Here is a 21,756-nt window from a genome sequence, read left to right on the forward strand (position 1 = left end):
TTCCTAGTCGATCACTTGATAGGTATTTTTGCCATTTTCTCTTCATGCTAGCTTTAGTTGGTTACCTTATCATTCTTCTAGACATAGTCAAAAGTAGAGGTATTAAAGTTGTAAATAGGACGAACTAGAGAACCTAAAACAATAAAAAAAATATATAGGGATTTACTTCCAAAGAGGTTAAAACAACAACAAAAAAATCTTGTTTTTATCACTTTTTAGCTTTTCTATCCTCCCCATCTCTTTCTTTTCAATTAATATTGTTTTGAAAAGTTATTAAAATATTTTACACCTAATTGTGTTTGATTGGTGTTATTTTGGTGCAAGGTGAGGAGTTACCCAGCAATAACGAATACCAAAAGTATTTGAATAATTAAAATGAAGAAGTATCATTATGAGCTAGGAATCTAAACATTTAGGGCCCATTTGGTTTTCTATGTTTTACATCCAGAAAATAAAGTTTCACTTCCATAATGCTAAAAATTATTTGAGTAAAATATTTTACAGGAAAACACATATTGAAAACACATCTAAACAGTGATTAAAAGTGAATTTGAAAAAAATATAACTATTTAAAACTTTTGAAAAGTGAATTTAAAAAGTATAATGTAATTTGACATAATGTCTCTAGTTTAATGTCTTATTTTTTAATTTAAAAAATAGTTAATTTATTAAAAATATAATTATCATTTCAATAATAATAATTAGGTATCAAGTTTTTAACATTATAAATTAAATAATTAATCATGTCAATTTTTAGCATTAATGTGTAATAAAAATTATAAATCTTTATCACATTTGCTAAAATTACAAATTTAAAAAGTATAAATAATAGAGATCAAGTTTTTAGCATTATGAATCAAATTTTTTGTTATTTAAAATATTTATTATATTTTTAAAATATTTTAAATATATTATATTTGTATAATAAAAATTATAAATTATTATAAATCAATATCTTTTTTAGTAATTGTACATTTGGAAGTACATTTTATTGTCATAATTCAAACAACTTTTAATGTATCAAATTAATTTTTTTAAAAATGTATCCAAACAAAAATTTTATTATAACAACTGACTTTTACTAAGCTGACTTTTGTCAAATGAATTTTTACCAAATAAACTTTTGATAAACTGAAAACAAACACATGTTCAGTTCAATTCCATTTATCTGAATCCTTGGCGTTGTACTACAATTTAGGCATTGTGCAAAAGTATGGTGTGTTTTGGAGATAAATAAAGAGTAAAGTTATAAATTTGACCCTTAACTATTTTTTTAGAAATACTAGGTAACCTACAATATATGGTGCAAAATAAATTTTTAATTTTAAAAAACAAAACATCCATCGACCTTCATTAATTTTTATTTGACGACCATTAACTTTTCATGTAAGGCCAAAAATTTTTATTTGAAAATAACATATGGTACTCTACCTTAGCAAATAAAGGTGCAAATCTAGTCATGAACTATTTTTTAAAAAATAATGAGTAGCTTTTACTATAAAAAATAAACCATCCAGCACCTTTCCATTAATTTTGAGCAAAACACTATTTATTTTCAAGCTAATGGGATTAACAACGTGTAACATCCTGATTTTTATATAATAAAGAAATTGTGGAATTTAGGTTTTGAGGAAAAAAATAATAATAATAGAAATTTATATTATTTGAGGTTATTTAGAAATAATATTATGATTAGGTATTTAATTATGAATTTAAAAATTTAAATTTAAAACCACATAAGCAATATTTAGTTAAGATATAATACATAAATAATTTTTTTTATGTGTGTGTTTTAAAAAAAAAAGAGAAGGTAGAAGGAACAAAAAAAAGGGGTGGAAGGTTGTTGTTTCTAAGTCCCACATTAGTTAGATGAGGGAAGAAAGAGGTGCCTTCATGTATAAAAAGGAGGGGGTGTGTGCATTAGGAAGCATGAGAGGCTAAAATGCAATTTAGAGGAAATTGCAACTTTTGGCCTAAAGGTTTGAATAATTAAATTCAAACCTATAGTTTTTTTTAATATAATTTTGAGACTTACAATTCCATTTTTATATTATTTTTCTCTCTTCCTCTCACGTTGCTCGGCGTTTTCTCGCAAGGGGGGATTATTTTCTTTTTCTTCAGGTATGTTCTAACTTTCCTGTTTAGATTAGTATTTAAAAATTTATTTAATTAAAAAATTAATTTTATAGTTATTTTCTAAATAATATTAGCTTTCTAGTGATATGATTATTTTGTAGGATAGAGTAAATATTTTGATTAGGATTTTTCTATAGGATAGTTAATCTAATGATATGATGGATTAAAAATATAGGTTAAAACTCTTAGGGATATAATAAATATTATAGAATATTTTTTTGAGGTTGAAACTCATGTTTAAGAATTTTTGAGTTAAAATCTAGATCTATATGGTTGAATTTATGTGGAATCTGAGATGTAGGGATAAACCTATGATTATTAAATATTTATTTAAGTATGAATAGGTATTTTTGAGATTATAGAAAGGTGATTTGAGGCTTCAGAATAATTTTAAAATTTAATTTATTTTTGGACAATTTTTAGAATATAGAAGGATGAAATTGTGATACTAGAAGTGATTTGAGAATAAAAAAATAGTTTATTAGGGTACGAGAATTTTAGAAAAGAATTTGAAAAGTTAAATGAGGCATAAATCTTAAATTAGTGTTAATATGGATTATAGATCTAAGACTTTCTGACTATTTAAATTAGAGTTATTTATTTTAATGTAAAATTAATATATAGTATTGTGAAATAATTATATAGATTATATTGACAAAGATAGTTGTGAAAAAGGAGTTATGAAGGGAAACTTGTTATTCAAGACACAAGGTAACCATTATTAATGTGTTGTGATGGGTGTGTTTGTGAATGGTTATATGTTGTTTTGTTGTTTGGAAAAATTATGAATTATTGAAAATAAATACTGTTATATACTTCTGTGAAATCATTGCTAAGTGGGTTAAAAATTTATTTTTGTTTATCATGATGAGATATTATTGTTCGGATATATTTCTGTTTGGATATTTGAATGATGCATGACTTGTCAGGGTATTTTAATGTATGGTGTTAATGAAAATTTCTGTTCGGTTAATTATTACCACGTGGTAAGCCCTCATTGGACCCAATGAGTGGCGTGTCGCTTGGTCCAACTCACCTTTGACCGGGTGATTTGGCGTCCGAGCATGGCGAAAGGAGGATATAAGGTGCAGTTATGCAAATTAAATACTTGTTCAGTTTGTTTGAAAATATTGTTCGGTTAAATGTTTTGTGTGCCCACTTAGCAATCGCATGATTAGTTACATCTGCATGCATCATTACATATTAATTTTTGGTTACTGGGACTTTTAAGTCTCATTCCCCGTGGTTAATATTTTTACAGGAGCAAGTCCGGCCGAAAAAGCACCAGAGGTGTAACTATGGTGTATGAGACACCATCTTTTACGTAGCCTCTTATTTTAGATTATACAATGTATCTTGTGCCAACTTAGGACATATCTTCTTTGTGAAGCATGTAAACTCTAATCCTTTTTATTAAAAGTATTTATATGACCAAGAGGATTATGTCTGTCCCTCTTGATTTATGATCTGATTTGAATATCATTACATGAGGATTATGTCTGTCTCTCATGGTTTTAATTGCCTTTTTGAATATTTTAAGACTTGTGTTATGTCTTGGATGTATCATGGTAAGAAAACTTTTTACCATGATAATGGTTTTAATAATTTGCGAAAAATCGATTTGTAAATTTGAGAGTGTTACACAACACGTCAATCTCTCTAATCTTCTTGCTTTTATTCTCAGTCTTAGCTTAAGAGGACAAAACTTAAAGAGTTTTTATCTAAAGATATTTATAAAAAGGATGCCAACTAAGTAGAAGAAAAACAGAAAGAAGACAAGGTTTCATTTAAATCTCTGTGACAATTCAAATGAAGTAACAATTTGAATTGCGATGCTACTGCACGTGGGAAAAGCTTGATTCAATTGCTTCATTTTCTATAAAAATAATGGCTAAATTAAACTTGAATCTAGATTCTCCCACATGCAGTAGCATTGCAGTTCAAACTACTGCTTTACTTGAATTGCCATAGAGAATCAAATGAAACCTCTTCTTCTTCTTCTACTACTACTTTGCTAGCATTGTTCTCGTAAATATTTTTAGATAAGAACTCTGAGCCTCTCCTTCTCAATCTGAGCCTAAGTGTAAGAAGATTGGAGAGCTTGACATGTTATAAGTCTCATAAGGGGAAAAATAGATGGTTTTTGGTCAAGATTGATGAGAAGGTACTAGATGGTTCTTTTTTTATAGTAGAGGCTACCTAATACTTTTAAAAAAATAATTCATGGCTAGATTTGCACCTTTATTTGCTGAGATTGAGTGTCAAGTGTCATTTTTAGTAACAAAATATGGGCCCATATAAAGAGTCAATAATTCGAGTAAGTCAAACTTATTCAAATCAAACTCAATTTGGGTTAATCTTATTTAGGTTGGGCTTGAAGTATCCTGTAACACTTGCCCTGATTGTTATCTAAAAATCACACAATTCAAATAAACTAAGTGTGGTTAAGGAATTAATCCTAAAACCAACTTAAAAACAAATCATTTAAATCACTAAGCAAATACACAATTGCAAAGTAAACATTTAAAGCCTTTAAAAAAAATTTATAGGTTTTACCTATAGCACGCGGAAGCAAGCTAGACGAAAGTGAAATAAAAAGATGCTGTCATGACAGCATTAAATTGCTATCATGACAGCCCTCCTGAGCCAACTTCCGGGAGGCACCGTTTCGTCATTCGACCTCCGACCGAAGTGATTTTAAAGCTCACACGTCACATTCAAAGGGTACTATAAGTATACCAAATTTCAAAAAGATCCAACGATTGGATTGAAAATTAAACATGTTAAAAAATTGGTTATTTTTGCTGTCAAAAGCTGTCATGACAGCACTTCCAGACCAACTTCCGGAGTATGTCGTTTCTCCGTCCGATATCCGATCGATGTGATTTCAAAGCCCACACGAAGCTTATAAAAGGTTTTACTTGTGACCCAAATTTTAGAGAAATCCAACGGTTGGATTAAGATTTGGACACCCGGATGCAAAAGTGCAGCTTTTTGGTAAAAACCATTTTTAAAATTGTCTAAATCTCATCCTAATGGTCACAAACCTGTGGGAACACTTTGGACACGTCAAATAAGACTAAAAACACCTGATAGACCATTCAAATGATGGAAAACTCCCATACATCAAAATTTGACCACTCGGGTGCCATTTCCCAAAATGGACCCTAAACCCCCAAAATGCACAAATCATACAAGAGTGGTCACAAATCAATCCAAATACCATGTATTTATATAAATACATATGCTAAATATTTTTACTTGGCTCAAAGCTCCTTGTGGGGCCCACGCACCCACTCTCTCTATCCAAAATGTATGTTTGCCCATAGCACACCATTTGCAATGCAACCACTTTGCAATTGCTTATAGAATCACACACACACACACACACACACACACACACATTAAAATAAATATCTGCTTGTAATAGAAACTTAGTCTACTAAGTAAATCCATCAAAACCACATACCATAACCAAGTTTCCTAGCCACAAGTCTACAAACAAGCAAAAATTCATACCCAAGCACACAATCCACACATATTCACACACACATACATAATCATATCCTACTGGCACCCTAATCTTAAATACATTACAATATATTTGCTCAAAAGAAAGGGTTGCAGTTCTTTACAAATCACAAGCAAACCCCTAGTTTTGCTCCTTTCCCCGTCCACTACTGGATCCTTCGTCTGGACCTAGAATATTGAAAAGAAAGGGGTGAGACAACCACAGTCTCAGTAACAGCAAAATCTACATTGATTATTACAAAGTAAGCCATAATCAAATAAACGAATAATAAATTCAACATAGTATATAATTTAGCCATTTAAAATGCATGAATGCATGACTTAGGCCGGTATGGCCTTTCATGACCAACAGAATACCCCCTGGCACTCTTTAACTCGCAGGTAAACCTTATACCTACTTGTACCTCCACAGGCACAAAACATAATCTAAGGCATGATCTAATCCATCGAACCTCCTATGCCCCTTCGACGTGAATCCTAAGCAGTTGAAGCTAACTCCCTCCCAGAGCCAGCCCAACTTACTTTCCCTGTGAGGGCTACCTTGGCCTAAGCACTCAACCTCACACTTCATATGTTGGATTCCCTCCCCCACTGAGAGGTGTCGAACACTCAATACACTAACCACTTTAGTGCACTGAGCCCACAATACGTAAGACAACACTGAGTACTGACAGTGTGCTATAGAATATCAAAAATCCACACCTTCTCATCGGTGAACTCCCACCGAGATCATGCCTTTTACTCTTGCCTACTTTTCCTGAGTATTGACCATTCAACACTCTAAAGTAGTATAATATTTATAAATCTCATTTCCATAAAAACATTGTTATTAAACAATTAGAAAACATATTTGCACTATAATCAAAGTAGTACCCCATAACCCCTTATAAAGCACATTTAATCTTTTAAAATATGTAATGCATGATAACTAGTAATATTTATTCAAAAATAGCTAAAACAAAGTAATAAGAAATATAAATTCCCCTGTTACCTCAACCTTTTGGTACCAAAAGGGTTCCCCTTGTACAAAATAAGGCTCAGCTTGTTCCTTACTTCTCAATAAGTTCCACCAACAATTTCTTACAACATATAAGTGATCCACATCACTTATCATGACAAATAGCATTAATGAAAACTATAACTCATACCACACAACTTGGGTCAATGAGTCATAATCCACCCTAATGGTCCATATATTAAACCAAACATTCACATAGTATCACTTAACCACCAAAACTATTTATTAGCCATCATTAGGCTAATTTTCAATTTATATAATTTTTTATCAATTAAAAACCTTTACTTAGTGTCACCAACTTTCACCATTAGCCCTTATTACAAAAACCAAACCTTAATTTAAATCTTATTGGGCTTAAATAGAAAAATTATAACTAAATCAATATACTTAAACCATTGAAGAGAAAAAACCCAATTTCTCAAGGTTTATTTTGTACCCAAAACACCTCTTTTCATCCAATTATTCACTCAAAACATTAGATCACTATATAAAAACTCAAAACATGCTCCTTAGGATCCAAAGAAACAAAAGCTTATAAGAATAAAGCCTTTGAGATCAAAATTCAAAAATATCCTCTTCCAAAAATTGAATAAAATCAAGAGAAAGGGAAGAGGATTGAAGTAGAGAGTTTACCTATCGTGTAGCCGAGCTCGCAACGGTCGCAAAGACTCCTAGATTCGAACCTAACTCCCTCTCTTTCTCCTTTCTCCTTTCCTTTCCTTGTTTTTTTTCTACGTTTCTGGTCTGTTTTGCTCTTTAAAACTGATGCTAAAATATTTTGGGGTGAATTACAAGAAAGGGCCCAACATTTTTTTTATTGCACAAAAGCCCGGGTCAACTTTGGTAATTTTTCCCATAGTTAAAAATCAAATAAAACTAAACTTTTGCCTAGTAAAATTCAAACTCTGGACCTCTATCAAATTATTCTAAATTTAATTTAATTATAGATATTTTATTTTATTTTATTTTATTTTTATAAATTTGAGTCGTAAAATTTCGAGATGTTACATATCCTACCTCCTTAAAAAGTCCATATAGCCAAGTTCAGTTTTAATTTTTTTTGGGCCATATTCAGGTTGGCCCATCTAGCTTGGCTAAAATTGCTAATTATACATACATATAGAGTTAAAAATTCCAACGATGATTGATTTAGTATTTTAAGACTTAAATGTCCATTTAGAGACATCATCAATGATGTGAAGATGCTTTTCCACGATGACAGGATTATGAAAGTTTATCATTTGTATCATGATCATAATTTTTATGTTGACTTTTTAGCTAGGAATTCTCATTGTTTAGTTGATGTTTTTTTTGTATCTTTGATTATCACCCAAGCTTTCTTCAAGGGTTAGGGAATGACGAGGGATCCTCTGCTCTTGCCTTAAATATTTTGGACTATTTGTAGCCTTATAATAGCACCTTGATTCTAGTTTATAACAACAACAACAACAACAATAACAGCAAGACTTAATTGTTATTCTTTCTTTCCTAAAAACTAATGAAGTTTAGGGAAAAAAAGGAACGGGGACAAAGAAAAAAGGAAAATGTAAGTAGGTGCCTATTAGCCATGAAAAGACCTACATGCGCATGCAAGAAAGGAGAGTCCTTCTCCCCCAACTCTCCAATTTATTCTCTAAAGTGTTCATTTTTTATTGCAAAAAAATTTAAAATTCAATCAAATTGTCATTATTCAGGTGGCTTTTAGTTTACTTCCCCATTTAGAGGTGAAAATAAGTTAGACCGAGTTAGGCTTTAATCAAATAGGCCTGAGCCTGTATGATAAATTAGACACTTGAGCCTAGCCTAAAGCCCGTATAAAGCTTTTTTACAGCTCAAGCTTGAGCCTACATAAAGCCTAGCCTAACTTGAAAACCTATTTAAAAAGCATACTTAAAAGTAGTTCTTTTAAATAGGTTTTCATTTTAGTTTTAAATTTTTTAAATATATTTTATGACTATTATAATATATAATATATAATTTAACTTATCAATTACAATATATAATAATTGAAAAGACTTACTAATTGCATTAAAAGAATAAATTAATTAAAAATCAAATGGTAAAACTAATGTGTTTATAATATATTACATTATGTGTGTAAATAGATTGGCCCGTTGAGCTCGTAAGTTAAGCTTTTAAAAAAAATCCTGGCCTAGTTAACTAAATAGACTTAATTAAAAGCTTGAATTTGGCTTAAGCCTATTTAGTAAATAGGCTGGGTTGGACTTGAAGTAGGCCACTATGTAAGTCTTTATTAAGAGCCTGACCTAGTTCAACCCCTCTCCCCATCTACACACGCAATTCTTGATCTACGACCACCTTATGGTGCTTATTGCTTTTCTTACATGCACCAACCGTTTTTTTGTTTAAATGAAAAATCACAATCAAGGACCATCAAACAAAATTTATTGCTCTACAGAGCCAATTAATTTTGATATTACTCTATATGATCAAATGATTTGAGTGTAATTAAAATTTGTGTGAAAAAACAAAACTAACCCTCATATATATATGCTTTTTAACAAGTTCCCATTAGGGAAGAGACAAATTCCATTTTCATTTTGACAATAATTAATTCCCTCATTAACAAAAAATTAGCTTAGTAGTAGAGAGAACAAGTGTTGTGATTTGGTGAAATCCAAATTTTCATTTAGAAAAAACAAGTCTCATTTTTATTTCAACAGCAATAAATTATTTTATTAACAACTATAAAATACTAATTTTGGTGGCAAAGAGGAAGCATTGTGATTTGATAAATAAGTTCTTATTTTAATAAAATGTTATTTTTATTTTAATAACAATCAATTATCTCATCACAAACAAAAATATATGCACGCATGCGTGCATATATGAGAAGTAGTTGTGTTTTTTCATAAAAAATTTTAATTATATTTATGTCATTTGATCTAGTAGGACAATATCAAAATTATTTAGTCCTGCAAAGTAATAAATTTTACTCAATAATCATTGATTGTGGTTTTTCCTCGTTTAAAGTTAGGGAGAGGATATCATTATGAGAATGACATTTAAATTTCAAAATATAAAATTAAAGATAACAAGTCTTCAATAAAATTTTGTAAACAACGAGTTATAAATATTAATTTAAATAATTATATTTTAGAATTCTTGATACAACGTGAGAGTTACATTTGAAATTTAAATTTCTTATTTGTGACCTAAACTTTTAAATTTTCACTTATTTGAATAAATATTTGTAACTCATTTTTCAAGAAATTTTATCCAAATCAAACTATCATTAATTCAAAGTTTTTGAACTTAATTGTCATTCTCCCAATATCATTGGACGACCCTGAAGCACCTAGTTTACATGCAAAAACCAATGCATTTTAAAATATCATACAAAATCAAGGAATTAAATTTTATTGGCCAATTACCAAAATAGCCTTGACTTATTTATTTTTTCCTTAGAAAATCCCTCCACCATTGTCGTTGGCACCGAGACTAGGGCACTAGACTATAACTTATTGTCGGAGCTACAACATCGGTGAAGGAGTTGGTTTTCTCTATGAAAAAGATAATGGTATTTTGGTAAATTTCATATTTATTGTTTGTAGGAGAAAAAAATAGGAAGGAGGTAAAATTAGAAGGAAAACTCATGAAAATAGTTTTTTTTTTAAATACTTTTAAAAATTTCTCCTTCTATTTTTCATCATCCCTATTTTCTTCCTACTTTTCCGTTCGCTCAATCCAAACTAAGCCTAGGAAGAGAAAAGTGGGTAGAAAATAGGAAAGGAAAGAAAAACTACAAGGAAAAATTTTAAAAAAAAATTGTTACTACTTTCGGGGAAAAAATTGTCTGATTTTCCCCCTTCCGTGCTTTTATCTCCATTCAAATAAGTATTAATGTTTCAATGCTCAAAATCCTTTTGAGAAGACAGTTTGAAGCGCCCCTTCAAAATCCTTTCAGCTCGTTTCAGATCTATTTTTGTTATAGGCCATTTTCAAACCGAAGAATCGTTTATATTTAACGGACCAAAGAAAAAGACTTTCTAACGTTTTGAAGGTCATGTCCAAACCGGGCCCTAATGTTATCTCAACCAATTGAATTTAATTCGATGGTTAGAATCATAAATTTTTAAAACAAAATTTGAATGGCAGTGCTAAACTACCAATCCTATTTGAAATTTTGAACCATTAAACTCCATTTGAAGAGGGTGATCATATAAAATTATTTACCATTTTATCACACCTTTATATATACCAAGAGGAATCTAGAGACAACTCACCAAGAGAACATATTTTTCAATCATTATGGTTTATTTTAGTTTCTTCAACTATGAAAATAAATTTCGTTAATCATAAATCAATATTCAAATAGTTTATTACAAATAGTTTTTTTTATACAATTATCTATTATTTATACGTTGAGCCTGGAGGGATTATCTTGAATGCAAAGCCCTCCCAATATTAGTTGACCAACATGCTTACAAATGGTTTTAAAGCCCAAGTTTTTGCCATAAAATTCTCAATAAGAAAAGTAAGCGAATCAAATCAAAATAATCATGCCTGTAGATAAGTTTCGTCATGCGTAATGTAACATGTGATTAGCTTAAAATATTTCACAGAATTAAAATCAATAATATTAAATAAAAACCATATTTTACCAATTTGAGCCACCCACGGATAAAAAGGATTAGGTATTTAGGTGCACCTAAACTTGGCAGAATCATCAGGCAACCAAAAATAAAGACATCATCAAATCTACAACAACATTAAAAAGATACTTTAACAGGTAACCAAAAAAAAAGAAGGATAATGTTCTATCAAAAATAAAAAGGAATAATGTTGCAATAAAAATAGACTGACATCACAGACACATAGTAATATATGGAATGGAATCAAACCACAGAGATTTGTTCCTTTTTATAATCATATTTCACATAAAATTAGAGATATTTAAATATCCCTTTTATATATAAATTTTTAATAATCAAAAATAAAAAAATAATTGAGAGGTTGAGGAATTACAACGAGCATTAACAGAGTGGGAGCATTAAATGCTCCATTATCGCATCCTTAAAAAAACTAACATCCTTTTTTTTGGCCAAATACAAAAAGTAACATCATGAAACAATGTTTGATATATAAAAAAATATTTTTAAAAAAGGAAATGAGAAACTTTGTAGATGCATTTCTCATTACTTTTCTAAAAAACACTTTTTTATATGTCAATCAAATATTACATAAAAACCATTCCAGGCCCTTGCTACACCGACACTATCATTTATTCTTTTCAATTCGATCCATCTTATGAACTAATTCCATTGCTACATCACTACTACACTGTAGCTTTAGAGACTGAAGAAGATGATCCATGACACAAGTTGAATCCATACCAGGTGCCACTGGGAATGAAAGTGTTGTAGTAAAACGTAACGGCCTTCGTGTAATATCCATACACTGTTACTTTCTCTGGTTTCCATCCATCGGATCCACTCCTGTACAAATACAGATAGCAGATTTGATGCGTACATGGACCGTGTACCTCATACGTATCCGTAGAGCATCGCTCGAATGCTCCAGAAGATGGATCATCTATCCGTGGAGCATAAACCTGATTGATTACCACCACCAGATTCCAGATTGATCACGTGTTGAGCATGATCAATACATGGAAAAGACACAGAGTGATTCAGGTTCAGAAAAATGTTGAAGGTGAAGAAGTATTAGAAATTACTAACCTGATTGCCATAAGCATCGCCAAAAGCGAGACTGATCTGATCTCTGGTGTATCGAGATGAAGAGCAGCTTGTCTTTATGGTTACTGTGTACGAACAGCTCGCCCCGTTCTGCAACAGACAGATCAAGTACATATATATCTGAGATCTGGAAATACTAATTAAGTTTAAATTCGAATTTGAGAATCCCTATGCAATGTCCTCTTCCTGGAGAATCTTTTGCTTTATGTGATTGTATTTCTAGGGCCATGTTGAGTACTTCATCCGATAGAAAAGTAATTTTTGAGAAGAAAAGAAAAGAGGGTGTTACCTGATGCTGGGTTTCACTGAGCTTGAAGGATTCGAGAGCTTGCGGCTGATTGAGGATTGGATTGGCTTCTGAAAAGGTAGCGAAGACGGCAATTATAAGAACTGAAATTAGAGTTTTCATTGTTGTGCCTTTTTTCTAGTGGGAGAAGAACCCGTGAGTGAATGAACTCTGTGAACGGAGGGTCTTCTCATCGGTCTTCTTATTTCCAATGGAGATGTTCTTGTCTGATTTTTTTTTTTTTTGGGTAAAAAGATATTATTGTCTGATGGGATCTACAAAATTAAGTAATAACTAGATTTATTATTCCAGAGGAATGTATGGGAATATTTTAATAATTAAAAGGTAAAAATAAAATATAAGTATAAATTTTTTTAACTCAACAATACTCCATCTGATTCACTTTATTGACCACCTCCTAGAAAGATGAAGTAATTTACTTTATAATCATTGATTGATAATGATACTTTATTTTCAATGAAATGTTCAAATTATCTTTAAAAAGTAAGAGAGAGAAAAAAATAATATTATATAATTTATTTATTTTTTGAGGATTATGTTTGTAATTTTATTAAATTTTATTCTTTATACTTTTATTGTATTGGTATTGATGAGATTGATAAAAATAATTTATAAATAAAATCAGAAGGAGTATGTCTTACTTGATGAGCCTTTCGATTCTACTTATCTAAATTTTATTTTATATGATAACAAATGACAATATTTTTAATCAAAGGAAACCATTGTCAATTTAATCAAATAGTTATGACTTGTGATACTTAAAAAATACTGAAACTCAAAATTTTTGAAAAGGACAACGTACATGAGAGGCATTATAATCATGAGTTGTTTTAAATTTTCTGAGAAAAATATGTTTTAAGAATTTTTAAGTGTTAATAAAATTTAATAATTGTAATTAAAATACTTATTTAATATAGATGACTCATTTGAATAATCTTATACTCTTATTTCCTCATTCTGATCGGATCTACAGAATTTACTAATAAATTTATTTCTAGATTAATCATATAAAGACAAATATGATTGAAAAGTCCGTTTAATAGTATTTGTACGTTTCTTCATAAATGAATGTTAGAAGTCTTACCAGGGGGCGAATGAATGAATATTGAAAGTTTTTCCAAGTCAATATATATATATATATATATATTGGAAGTTTCTTTTCTTTTCTTTTCTTTTTTTTTTTGTTTTTTTGCTTTTCGTTTTCTTTATATTACAGGAAAACTGATTGCGGAAATATATTGGCCCATAGATAGGGCAAAACCATTTCACTTCCAAGCCAACACAATTAGCTGGTCAAGCCTGTGAAAAGACCCTGACACAATTAACCTCATATTTTACTTTTAATTAACTTCCAACAGTTGATTAGCTGAGAAGAAAGAAGTGAATTACGATGGTTTGTTTATCAAATGGCCACAGAGATTCCCAAACAGTTTTACATTCACTATCTTCTAACCTAACACAACTCACCTCTTTTATCGGGCTTAAAGCTAGCTATAAGTCAAAGGCGTTCTGTTCCATGATACAGCTACAAACGTATAATTTTTGCACTTGAAATATACTCCGTGTCTTACTAATTAGGTTCAAAATCTGTTAGTGTTGTGCATTACGTTGCCAATATATTTATCCCTGAAAAGAATACATCAACATGAACAATGAATGGTACATAATAAGCAAACCAACATATGAAAGGGATGGGGGGAATAGTACATCGCCCAGGTACATGATATGATAACCACATTTCTATGAACTGTGTTACAAATCTTCAAAATCAATACCAAACAAAAACAAAAATTAATAGGAATATTTTCCCTTTGCCAGGGAAAACTCACTACATGATGCTGGTGAGCAAATGAACCTCGGAGGACTATTCAAGCTATTATAGCCGGCTTTAAATATTCAGAACTCCGTTGGAGGCTTCAACCTCATCAATCTTTTGATTCTATCTTTCTCTGTATTTTCCAAATATCCCTTGAAAAGATACACAAGGAAAATGTCAATCAACAAATCCAGAAGAAATTACCCAACAATAAAATGCAGAAGAAGCAAGAAGCTTGGTTCAATCATTGTCGAATACAGGAAACAAACAGTACTAAACTTTGACAACTAGTATATACTACCATGAACATCCCAAAGGGTTTAACCAAAACGGATAACATGACATCAACGATCTGTCATAATATCTATAGTCCCACTAAATGAATGGTGCCAACGGTCTTACACATACACGATGAATGCCAACAATTGATGTGGGCAAGCACAATGAATGAACAGACTAAGGAAATGTCAAGGATTTCAGGTTTGTCATTTCATCAAAAATGCTGAAATTATCGAGAATGTCACCTCACCTTCCAAACAATTTCATCCAAACACAAGCAGATTCTTCCGTACTTGTCAAGGAAAAGGCGCTCAGTTGGAGGCTTGCCACACACGTCCTTCACAACTGAGGTTATCACAAAGATCACTTCTGACACTGGAGAAAAAAAAAATGCGGTAAGTACTAGTGGAAGTCTTTACAAACATGCATCACTGTCTGTTTACAATGTCCTTTTTCCGTTCTCACTTTTTTCCCCTTTTAGTACGCTTGAAACCGCATAAACAGGGTTTAGAACCAACGATTTCTTTACCTTCACCTTTGCTCACAGTAGAGTGAGATATGCGTTTCATTGATCATTAGTTTTTATCGCTACACAATTTTAGAAGGTATTACCAAAATCACAGCATTATTTCGTACAAGTTAATCAGATTGGCAACCTTAACAAAGCAGTCATTCTACTTTAAAAACCAGAAAAAGGTAATTATTTTCAAGACCAAAAGAACTAGTCACTCCAATCAAATGTTATCTTAGAATCCCTCCCCCACCTCAAAGAAGAAAAAATTACCAAGAAAAATTGAGCGCAAGTACACATATAATGTATTAGATGGCATATCTCTCTAATGTTGTTTGATCAATAAATAAGCATCAAAAGAGATGCAGTAAATACATACAGGCAAGTTCATCATACTCATCCTTTCCGACAACATAGATGCTGACATCCCCAAGCACTGTGTATACAATATAAACAGACCTGATAGAAAAAAACATATTCTCCAATTAAAAAACTGTTAACATCATTGGAGATGGAACCATAAGCCAAGGAATACAATTATAGAGAAGAAAATAGTAAACTTGAGAGAAAGTCGTTTGTTTCAATTCAAATTTCTGATTTAAATGGCTGTAGCTACTCTAAACTGCTATACTTCATTGAGCATGCTGGTCATGCAAGGAAGGTGCAGGTTCCTCTTCTACAATTTATTCCCACCTTTTCAACTTTGAACGACTCTGAAATGTGCCATTTTTCCAATCTCAGGTTTATTCTATTCAAGTAACTAGAACTATTAGCTTGTTAAATTTTATCATGTTAAATAACACACCAGATAACACGCCCTATTCCATCTAAGTTTGCATTGATGCTTATTCGCTAAAGAGTCAACAGCCATTTCATCTAAGTTTGCATTGATCCTGATTCAGATAAACAGACAGCCCACATGAAAAGTCAATCCTCCCAAGCAGTTCCCTAAAGCTTTCCAATGGTGCACTCAGGCAAGGTAATTTGTATAGGTCTGAATATATGCATCATGTCTTCAAGGCATGATAAAAATGAGGGAACAAAGAATGTTACTTGTGGCTAGCAACTAGGAGCTCTTCATTTTTGACACCTTTCAGGTTATCAGATCCCAGTTTGACCAAGAAAGAGCGCCAATGCAGCCGCTCCTCTGCAGGAACTCCATGAAAACTGCAATGAGGTAAACCACAGAGCTAAGCTCAAACATCACCATAAAGTTTATATAAATGTCTTTGTTTAATGCTAGACGATTGCAGAGCTACTCAAAAGATACCACACAAGAAACTCCTCAATTTGCCAGGTTATATAACAAGCTCAACAATATTTACTACCTCTATTTCTACCGTACATGATCATCAATTTTTGTTTTCTTTCAACAACTGCACCAGTGCTACAAGTCAAGAACAACAGCAGCAGCAGCAGCAAGCCTTACCCCTCTAGGTGGGGTTGGCTACAAGTCAAGAATGCTGTATACAAATTCAAAAAATAGTATTTGAAAAGCAGCTAGGTACTTTCATAAAAGGCTTTTGTTTCCCGCTTGAAAATTACCCGAATCAGAGTACTGGACAACTTATCAACTCTCAGTGAAATTTCAACCAACCTAAAAACTAAATTTCACTAGTGATGCAGCTAACCCAATCCCCTTGCTCATCATTGGGATAGGGCAAGAACTATAACACCTTATGCTGCACTGATAAGTGCTCCTACAGTAGGAAATTGCAACTGGGTTGTTTGCTTTCTGCTCAAATACCCATTATTCAAATTGTTCACATAAAAAGAACAAAACGCCTTACTACCAAGATCAATATCCAGTTAAACCCGATCCCGATCCCGATCCAACAGAACATCAGATACTTACCAACCTTCATATACAATTATTCCAACACTACAGCGAGATCCAACGTTTATAAGTGAAACTTCTAATCAAAGAAAAAATCACATACAATATCGATTACAAACAAGGGAAAATGTTATCTTCAGAAACGGGAACAAGATATCGGAACGCACCGTTCGATGAGGATATTGCCCTCAGCGTTGGCGAACACGACCGCAAGTATCATAGTCTGAACTCTCAATTTCTCGCCAATTCTCGTCTCGCTTTGTTGGTGTGGAATCTCCCCCTCTTCACTGAATTATAGTTTGTTGTGCTCAATTACTAGATGTCCAGATCCGCAAGCTATTAACGAACCGCTGGACGCTGGGAAAACTTTCCGGGAGAATGACATTGAAGGCTTAAATGAAACATTTTATCTCAACAAAGGACCCGTTTGGGTAATTCTTAAAAACACAATAATAATCACTCCCTCTCTTAAAAAATATAAAAATATTTTTTAAAAAGTTAGATATTTAAAAATATAAAATATTTTTAATCTTTTAAAATATAATTATTACCTTCTTTTTAAAAATATCGCTATTGATAAATGACTTTATATTTATTGTAAGGTGTTTAATAGGAGTAAATATAAAAAATAAGGTTAATTTAAAAAAAGTAATTACTCAATTAAAAAGGTCTTACATTTTTAAATAAAAAGAATAGATCTTTTAAATATATTTTTGTTAGATGTAAATTAAAAATCAAACATGCACAAAGGTGCAATGAATTTTAAAATACACAGAAATTTTGTTGATCCTTAATTGATCTTTTAACAAAATTAAAACTTACAAATTTATAATTTATTTTTTAAAGTTTACAACTCAATTTCTTAATTTAATTTAAGAACACAGCTTTTTTTATAAAAAAATAAAATTTTAATATTGAATTTTATAAAATTATTTATTCAACTTCAAAACTTCATCTAATATTATTTACAACTTTATATCCCAATTTTACTTATAAAATACAATCTCAATATTTATTTTTCTCATTAAAAATTAATTATTCAATTCCAAGAGTTTGTAATTTACTCTTTGTAATTTGTAATTCTATTTATCTTAATTTCCAACTCAAGTTTCAAATTTTATTTAAAAAATGAAAGATTTCAACCTTGAATTTATAATATTATATTTTTGTCATCTACAAGTATTTGCAACTCTATTTATTATGATTTACAACTTTATATCTCAATTTGATTAATGAACACAAAATCTCAATATTAATTTTATTCAAGAAATTTTATTTATGAATTTCTAAATAAAATTTGAATCTCAAGTTGTAAACTAAGGTAAATGAAATTGCATATTAGATAAAGTAGATTGGAAATTATTGGAATTAAAAAAGTAATTTCTTATGAAAAATAAATATTGAAATTATGTTCTTGAATAAAATTGGGATACAGGGTTGCAATTATAATAGAGAAAGTTATAAATTCCTGAAATTGAATAAATAATCTTATAAAACTCAACATTAAAGTGTTATGTTTTTTATAAAAAAAATTTGTTCTTAAATTAAATTAGAAAATTGAGTGGCAAATCAAAGTAGAAGAAGTTGCAGGTTTCAGAAAATAGGTTGCAAATTTGTATGTTTAAAATTTTATCAAAAGATTAATTAAGGACCTTAGGGACTTTCTTTACTTTTAAATATTTGTTGAGACTTTACTAAAATAAAATGGTTCCAAACTTTTTTTTCTTTTGGAACAATTCTCTCTCTCTCTCTCTCTCTCTCTCTCTCTCTCTCTCTCTCATCTCTCTCTCTCTCTGTGTGTGTGTGTGTGTGTGTGTGTGTGTGTGTGTGTGTGTGTGTGTGTGTGTGACACTAACACCGTGAATTTCTAATCAAGCAATAAGTACTAATTTTCCCACCATAACCATAATGACTAAACCCTTATGAAATAAATTGTTCTACAATTATGATTAATTTTTGTAACCTTAACAATTTACTTAATTTGAAACACAATATAAGTTAGATTAAACTATTTCACGATTTATTAATAATATTGATTGAAACTTTGAATTGTTAAAAATATTCACATCTTTCTATTTATACCCTTATTAAATGTTTTATATAGAGCCTTAATAATAATAATTAAAATTTTAATGTATGATTTTTTTTAAAACAGTAATAAAAGAAATAAGAGTATAGTTGAAAAAATAAATATAAAAGTTATTCAATGCCCTATATTTTGAATCAGGTAAATTTTTTAAAAAATGCCTCATATTGTGGTCTGAAATGTGTATGATTTTAGCTCTTGGTTGATTTCAAATTTTTCGGGTAATTCTCTCAGTTATTTTTGCTACAAAAATAGCCATGTTTAATTATTTATATATTTATTGTAAAATGTAAATAAGGCATCCTGAAAGTACAAGTACAAAGTTCTCATTTGATGAATCTTTTAAAAAAAAAATCGTTCAATGTACAGGATAATGTGATAAATAACTATAGGTCCATACTTTCAATGGGAATATAATTCACAATGCTATATTTCAGTATATGTCAATAAAAATCTGCTCATCAAAACCAGTCAGTCAAACAACTCATTATTGGTATTTATCTTGCTTGCTGATTTTTGAGAGGGGAAGGCTTGAAAGATCTAGCAAATCCTAAGGTCAGGCAAGTGATACAGGGATAAAATTCCAATACACAAGGTAAAGGATATAGTCTCAGATGTGGCTTAAGCATGAATAAGAATCTCTGCAACTATCACCATATCAGAGTACAATCAGAATGATGTGTTGATCCCATGTCATAAACATGTAAGGTGAAAGCTCTTAAAGATATCCATGCTGCAGTAACAATCCATATGGACTTTCAATTCCCCATTTATATAGCGTACTAGTGCTTAATTCTGAGCTCTCACCTTATATAAAGTCCTGACTAAGGTAGAAATAATTGCTGTAAAATCACTTTGATGCGGAAGCTGACATTAATTAGGTAAAAGAAAGCTGGAGACCCATTATGCGAATAGAAACTACAAGGGAATGAGAAATTAAACTTGGAAATCAGAAGAGCAACAGACATTAACTAAATTCTAGGTCAGTTGAATGCTAGAGCTATCTCCCCTGCCACTTTAGTTGTAGACAAACTTCATGCTCTTCTAGAACTAACCAGCTCTGTTTCCAGAATTTGAATTTCAACAAAAAGACTAAATGTGTCATTGAATCATCTACTTACTAAATTACGAAGGATTTAATTTTAAAAAAATAAAGGGTCAAATTTGAAGGGTTAGTTGCATACTTTACTCTAATTTGAAGAGGTGTGTTTGCCAAAAAAAAAAAAACAACCACCAGACTGTTCGATTACTTATTGGGACAATGAACAATAAGGATAGAAAACAACAGGTAATAGTTGAAAGATGGAAAGAGACCAAATTTGCGGGACTCAGCGAGCTCAACCATGGAGCAGATCAGACATAAGTGTGTGTGAGAGAGAGACAGGGAGAGGGGGGGTGGTAAATATAAATGGCACCATAATGCATTTACTTCCTTTTTAAAAAAAAAAAAAATCACATGCAAAACAGAGGACCGCGATATCAAAAGTATTTCCAGCTCTAACAAGAAAAAAAAAATTGGTTAGAGGAGATCATATACCTTGCAAGATACAATGGCTAATGTTGGACTTGGACACGCGAAGAAGATGAAAGACGACGGACGATGAGTAGATCACAGCAAAACACACCTTCTTGTTCAACGATGACCAGATATTGCAGACGATGGCCATGGATTAGAGGCAGGTCGAACGCCCAAGAGACAAATAGCTGGAGATATATCAAAGGATATCTGATTCATGGGTATGTTTGGTAGGTGTGTGGCGTAAAATTGCAAATTTAGCCATGATTTATTTTCTGAAAAGCATCTGGTGTCTTATATTATGAAGTGATGCAAAATAAATCATGAAATAAGAAAAATGTAGCAGCTAGCACCTTTCGTCAATGTGCTACCAACACCGTTGAGAAAGAGAATTATGTTAACATGACCTACCTCATCAAACCCCTCTTGCTTCCCCCCTCTCTCCCTTTCCTACCCTCTGAACTCCTACTTGAACTCATTGCCTTGTCCATGGTTTTCATGCACCAAAACCCAAGCCTCACTACTTCATTGAACATCGGCTGCCGTCATTGTTTCTTGTTTGAACCAGAAGTCCTGCTCCTACGATCACCGACCCGTTACCCACACACTTTGTTGTCATTCATTTTCTCTATGGCTAGTGTAGTGACCTCAACAATCGTTTCGATTCAGTCTAAGGAGTTGCAACATGCTCATGTGGAGATTCAAGCCTCTAACTTTTGATTCAGTCCTTTCGACCTATTGCTACTCTTGCTTTTGGAAATGAGAAGGAGCTAATGAACGATCCATGATAACGACACTATTGTACCCGCCCGCACCACCAAAATCATTGCTCGACTTATCCCCTACCATTAAATGAATCTAAATTGAACTGCGAACAAGGAAGTTTACACACACACCATCGTCTTCCTTACAAGGAAACATGTCGATGGTTGCAGATCAATGAAGCCCATGGTGGACTATTGGGGTTGAGGGACGATGATGGTATGAAGCGGCATCATT

The 21,756-nt window shown here is 31.4% G+C and overlaps 2 protein-coding genes across 2 annotated transcripts; both read right to left on the bottom strand.

Moving 5' to 3' along the window:
* Positions 1-11,530: 11,530 nt before the first annotated feature.
* LOC129291373 (embryo-specific protein ATS3B-like) lies at positions 11,531-12,879 on the bottom strand. The gene is made up of 3 exons (XM_054928678.1): positions 12,695-12,879; positions 12,388-12,495; positions 11,531-12,260 (listed from the first exon to the last, which is right to left on the bottom strand). The coding sequence occupies exons 1-3, from the start codon at positions 12,812-12,814 to the stop codon at positions 11,985-11,987; spliced, it is 504 nt and encodes a 167-aa protein (XP_054784653.1). The 5' UTR covers positions 12,815-12,879; the 3' UTR covers positions 11,531-11,984.
* Positions 12,880-14,306: 1,427 nt separating this feature from the next.
* LOC129291374 (uncharacterized) lies at positions 14,307-17,483 on the bottom strand. The gene is made up of 5 exons (XM_054928679.1): positions 17,323-17,483; positions 16,372-16,485; positions 15,698-15,777; positions 15,058-15,182; positions 14,307-14,680 (listed from the first exon to the last, which is right to left on the bottom strand). The coding sequence occupies exons 1-5, from the start codon at positions 17,373-17,375 to the stop codon at positions 14,609-14,611; spliced, it is 444 nt and encodes a 147-aa protein (XP_054784654.1). The 5' UTR covers positions 17,376-17,483; the 3' UTR covers positions 14,307-14,608.
* Between the last annotated feature and the right edge of the window lie 4,273 nt (positions 17,484-21,756).

Source organism: Prosopis cineraria, unplaced genomic scaffold (genome assembly GCF_029017545.1).
Source record: "Prosopis cineraria cultivar Desert tree isolate PC_DT_omini unplaced genomic scaffold, ASM2901754v1 PC13, whole genome shotgun sequence".
NCBI lineage: Eukaryota > Viridiplantae > Streptophyta > Magnoliopsida > Fabales > Fabaceae > Prosopis > Prosopis cineraria.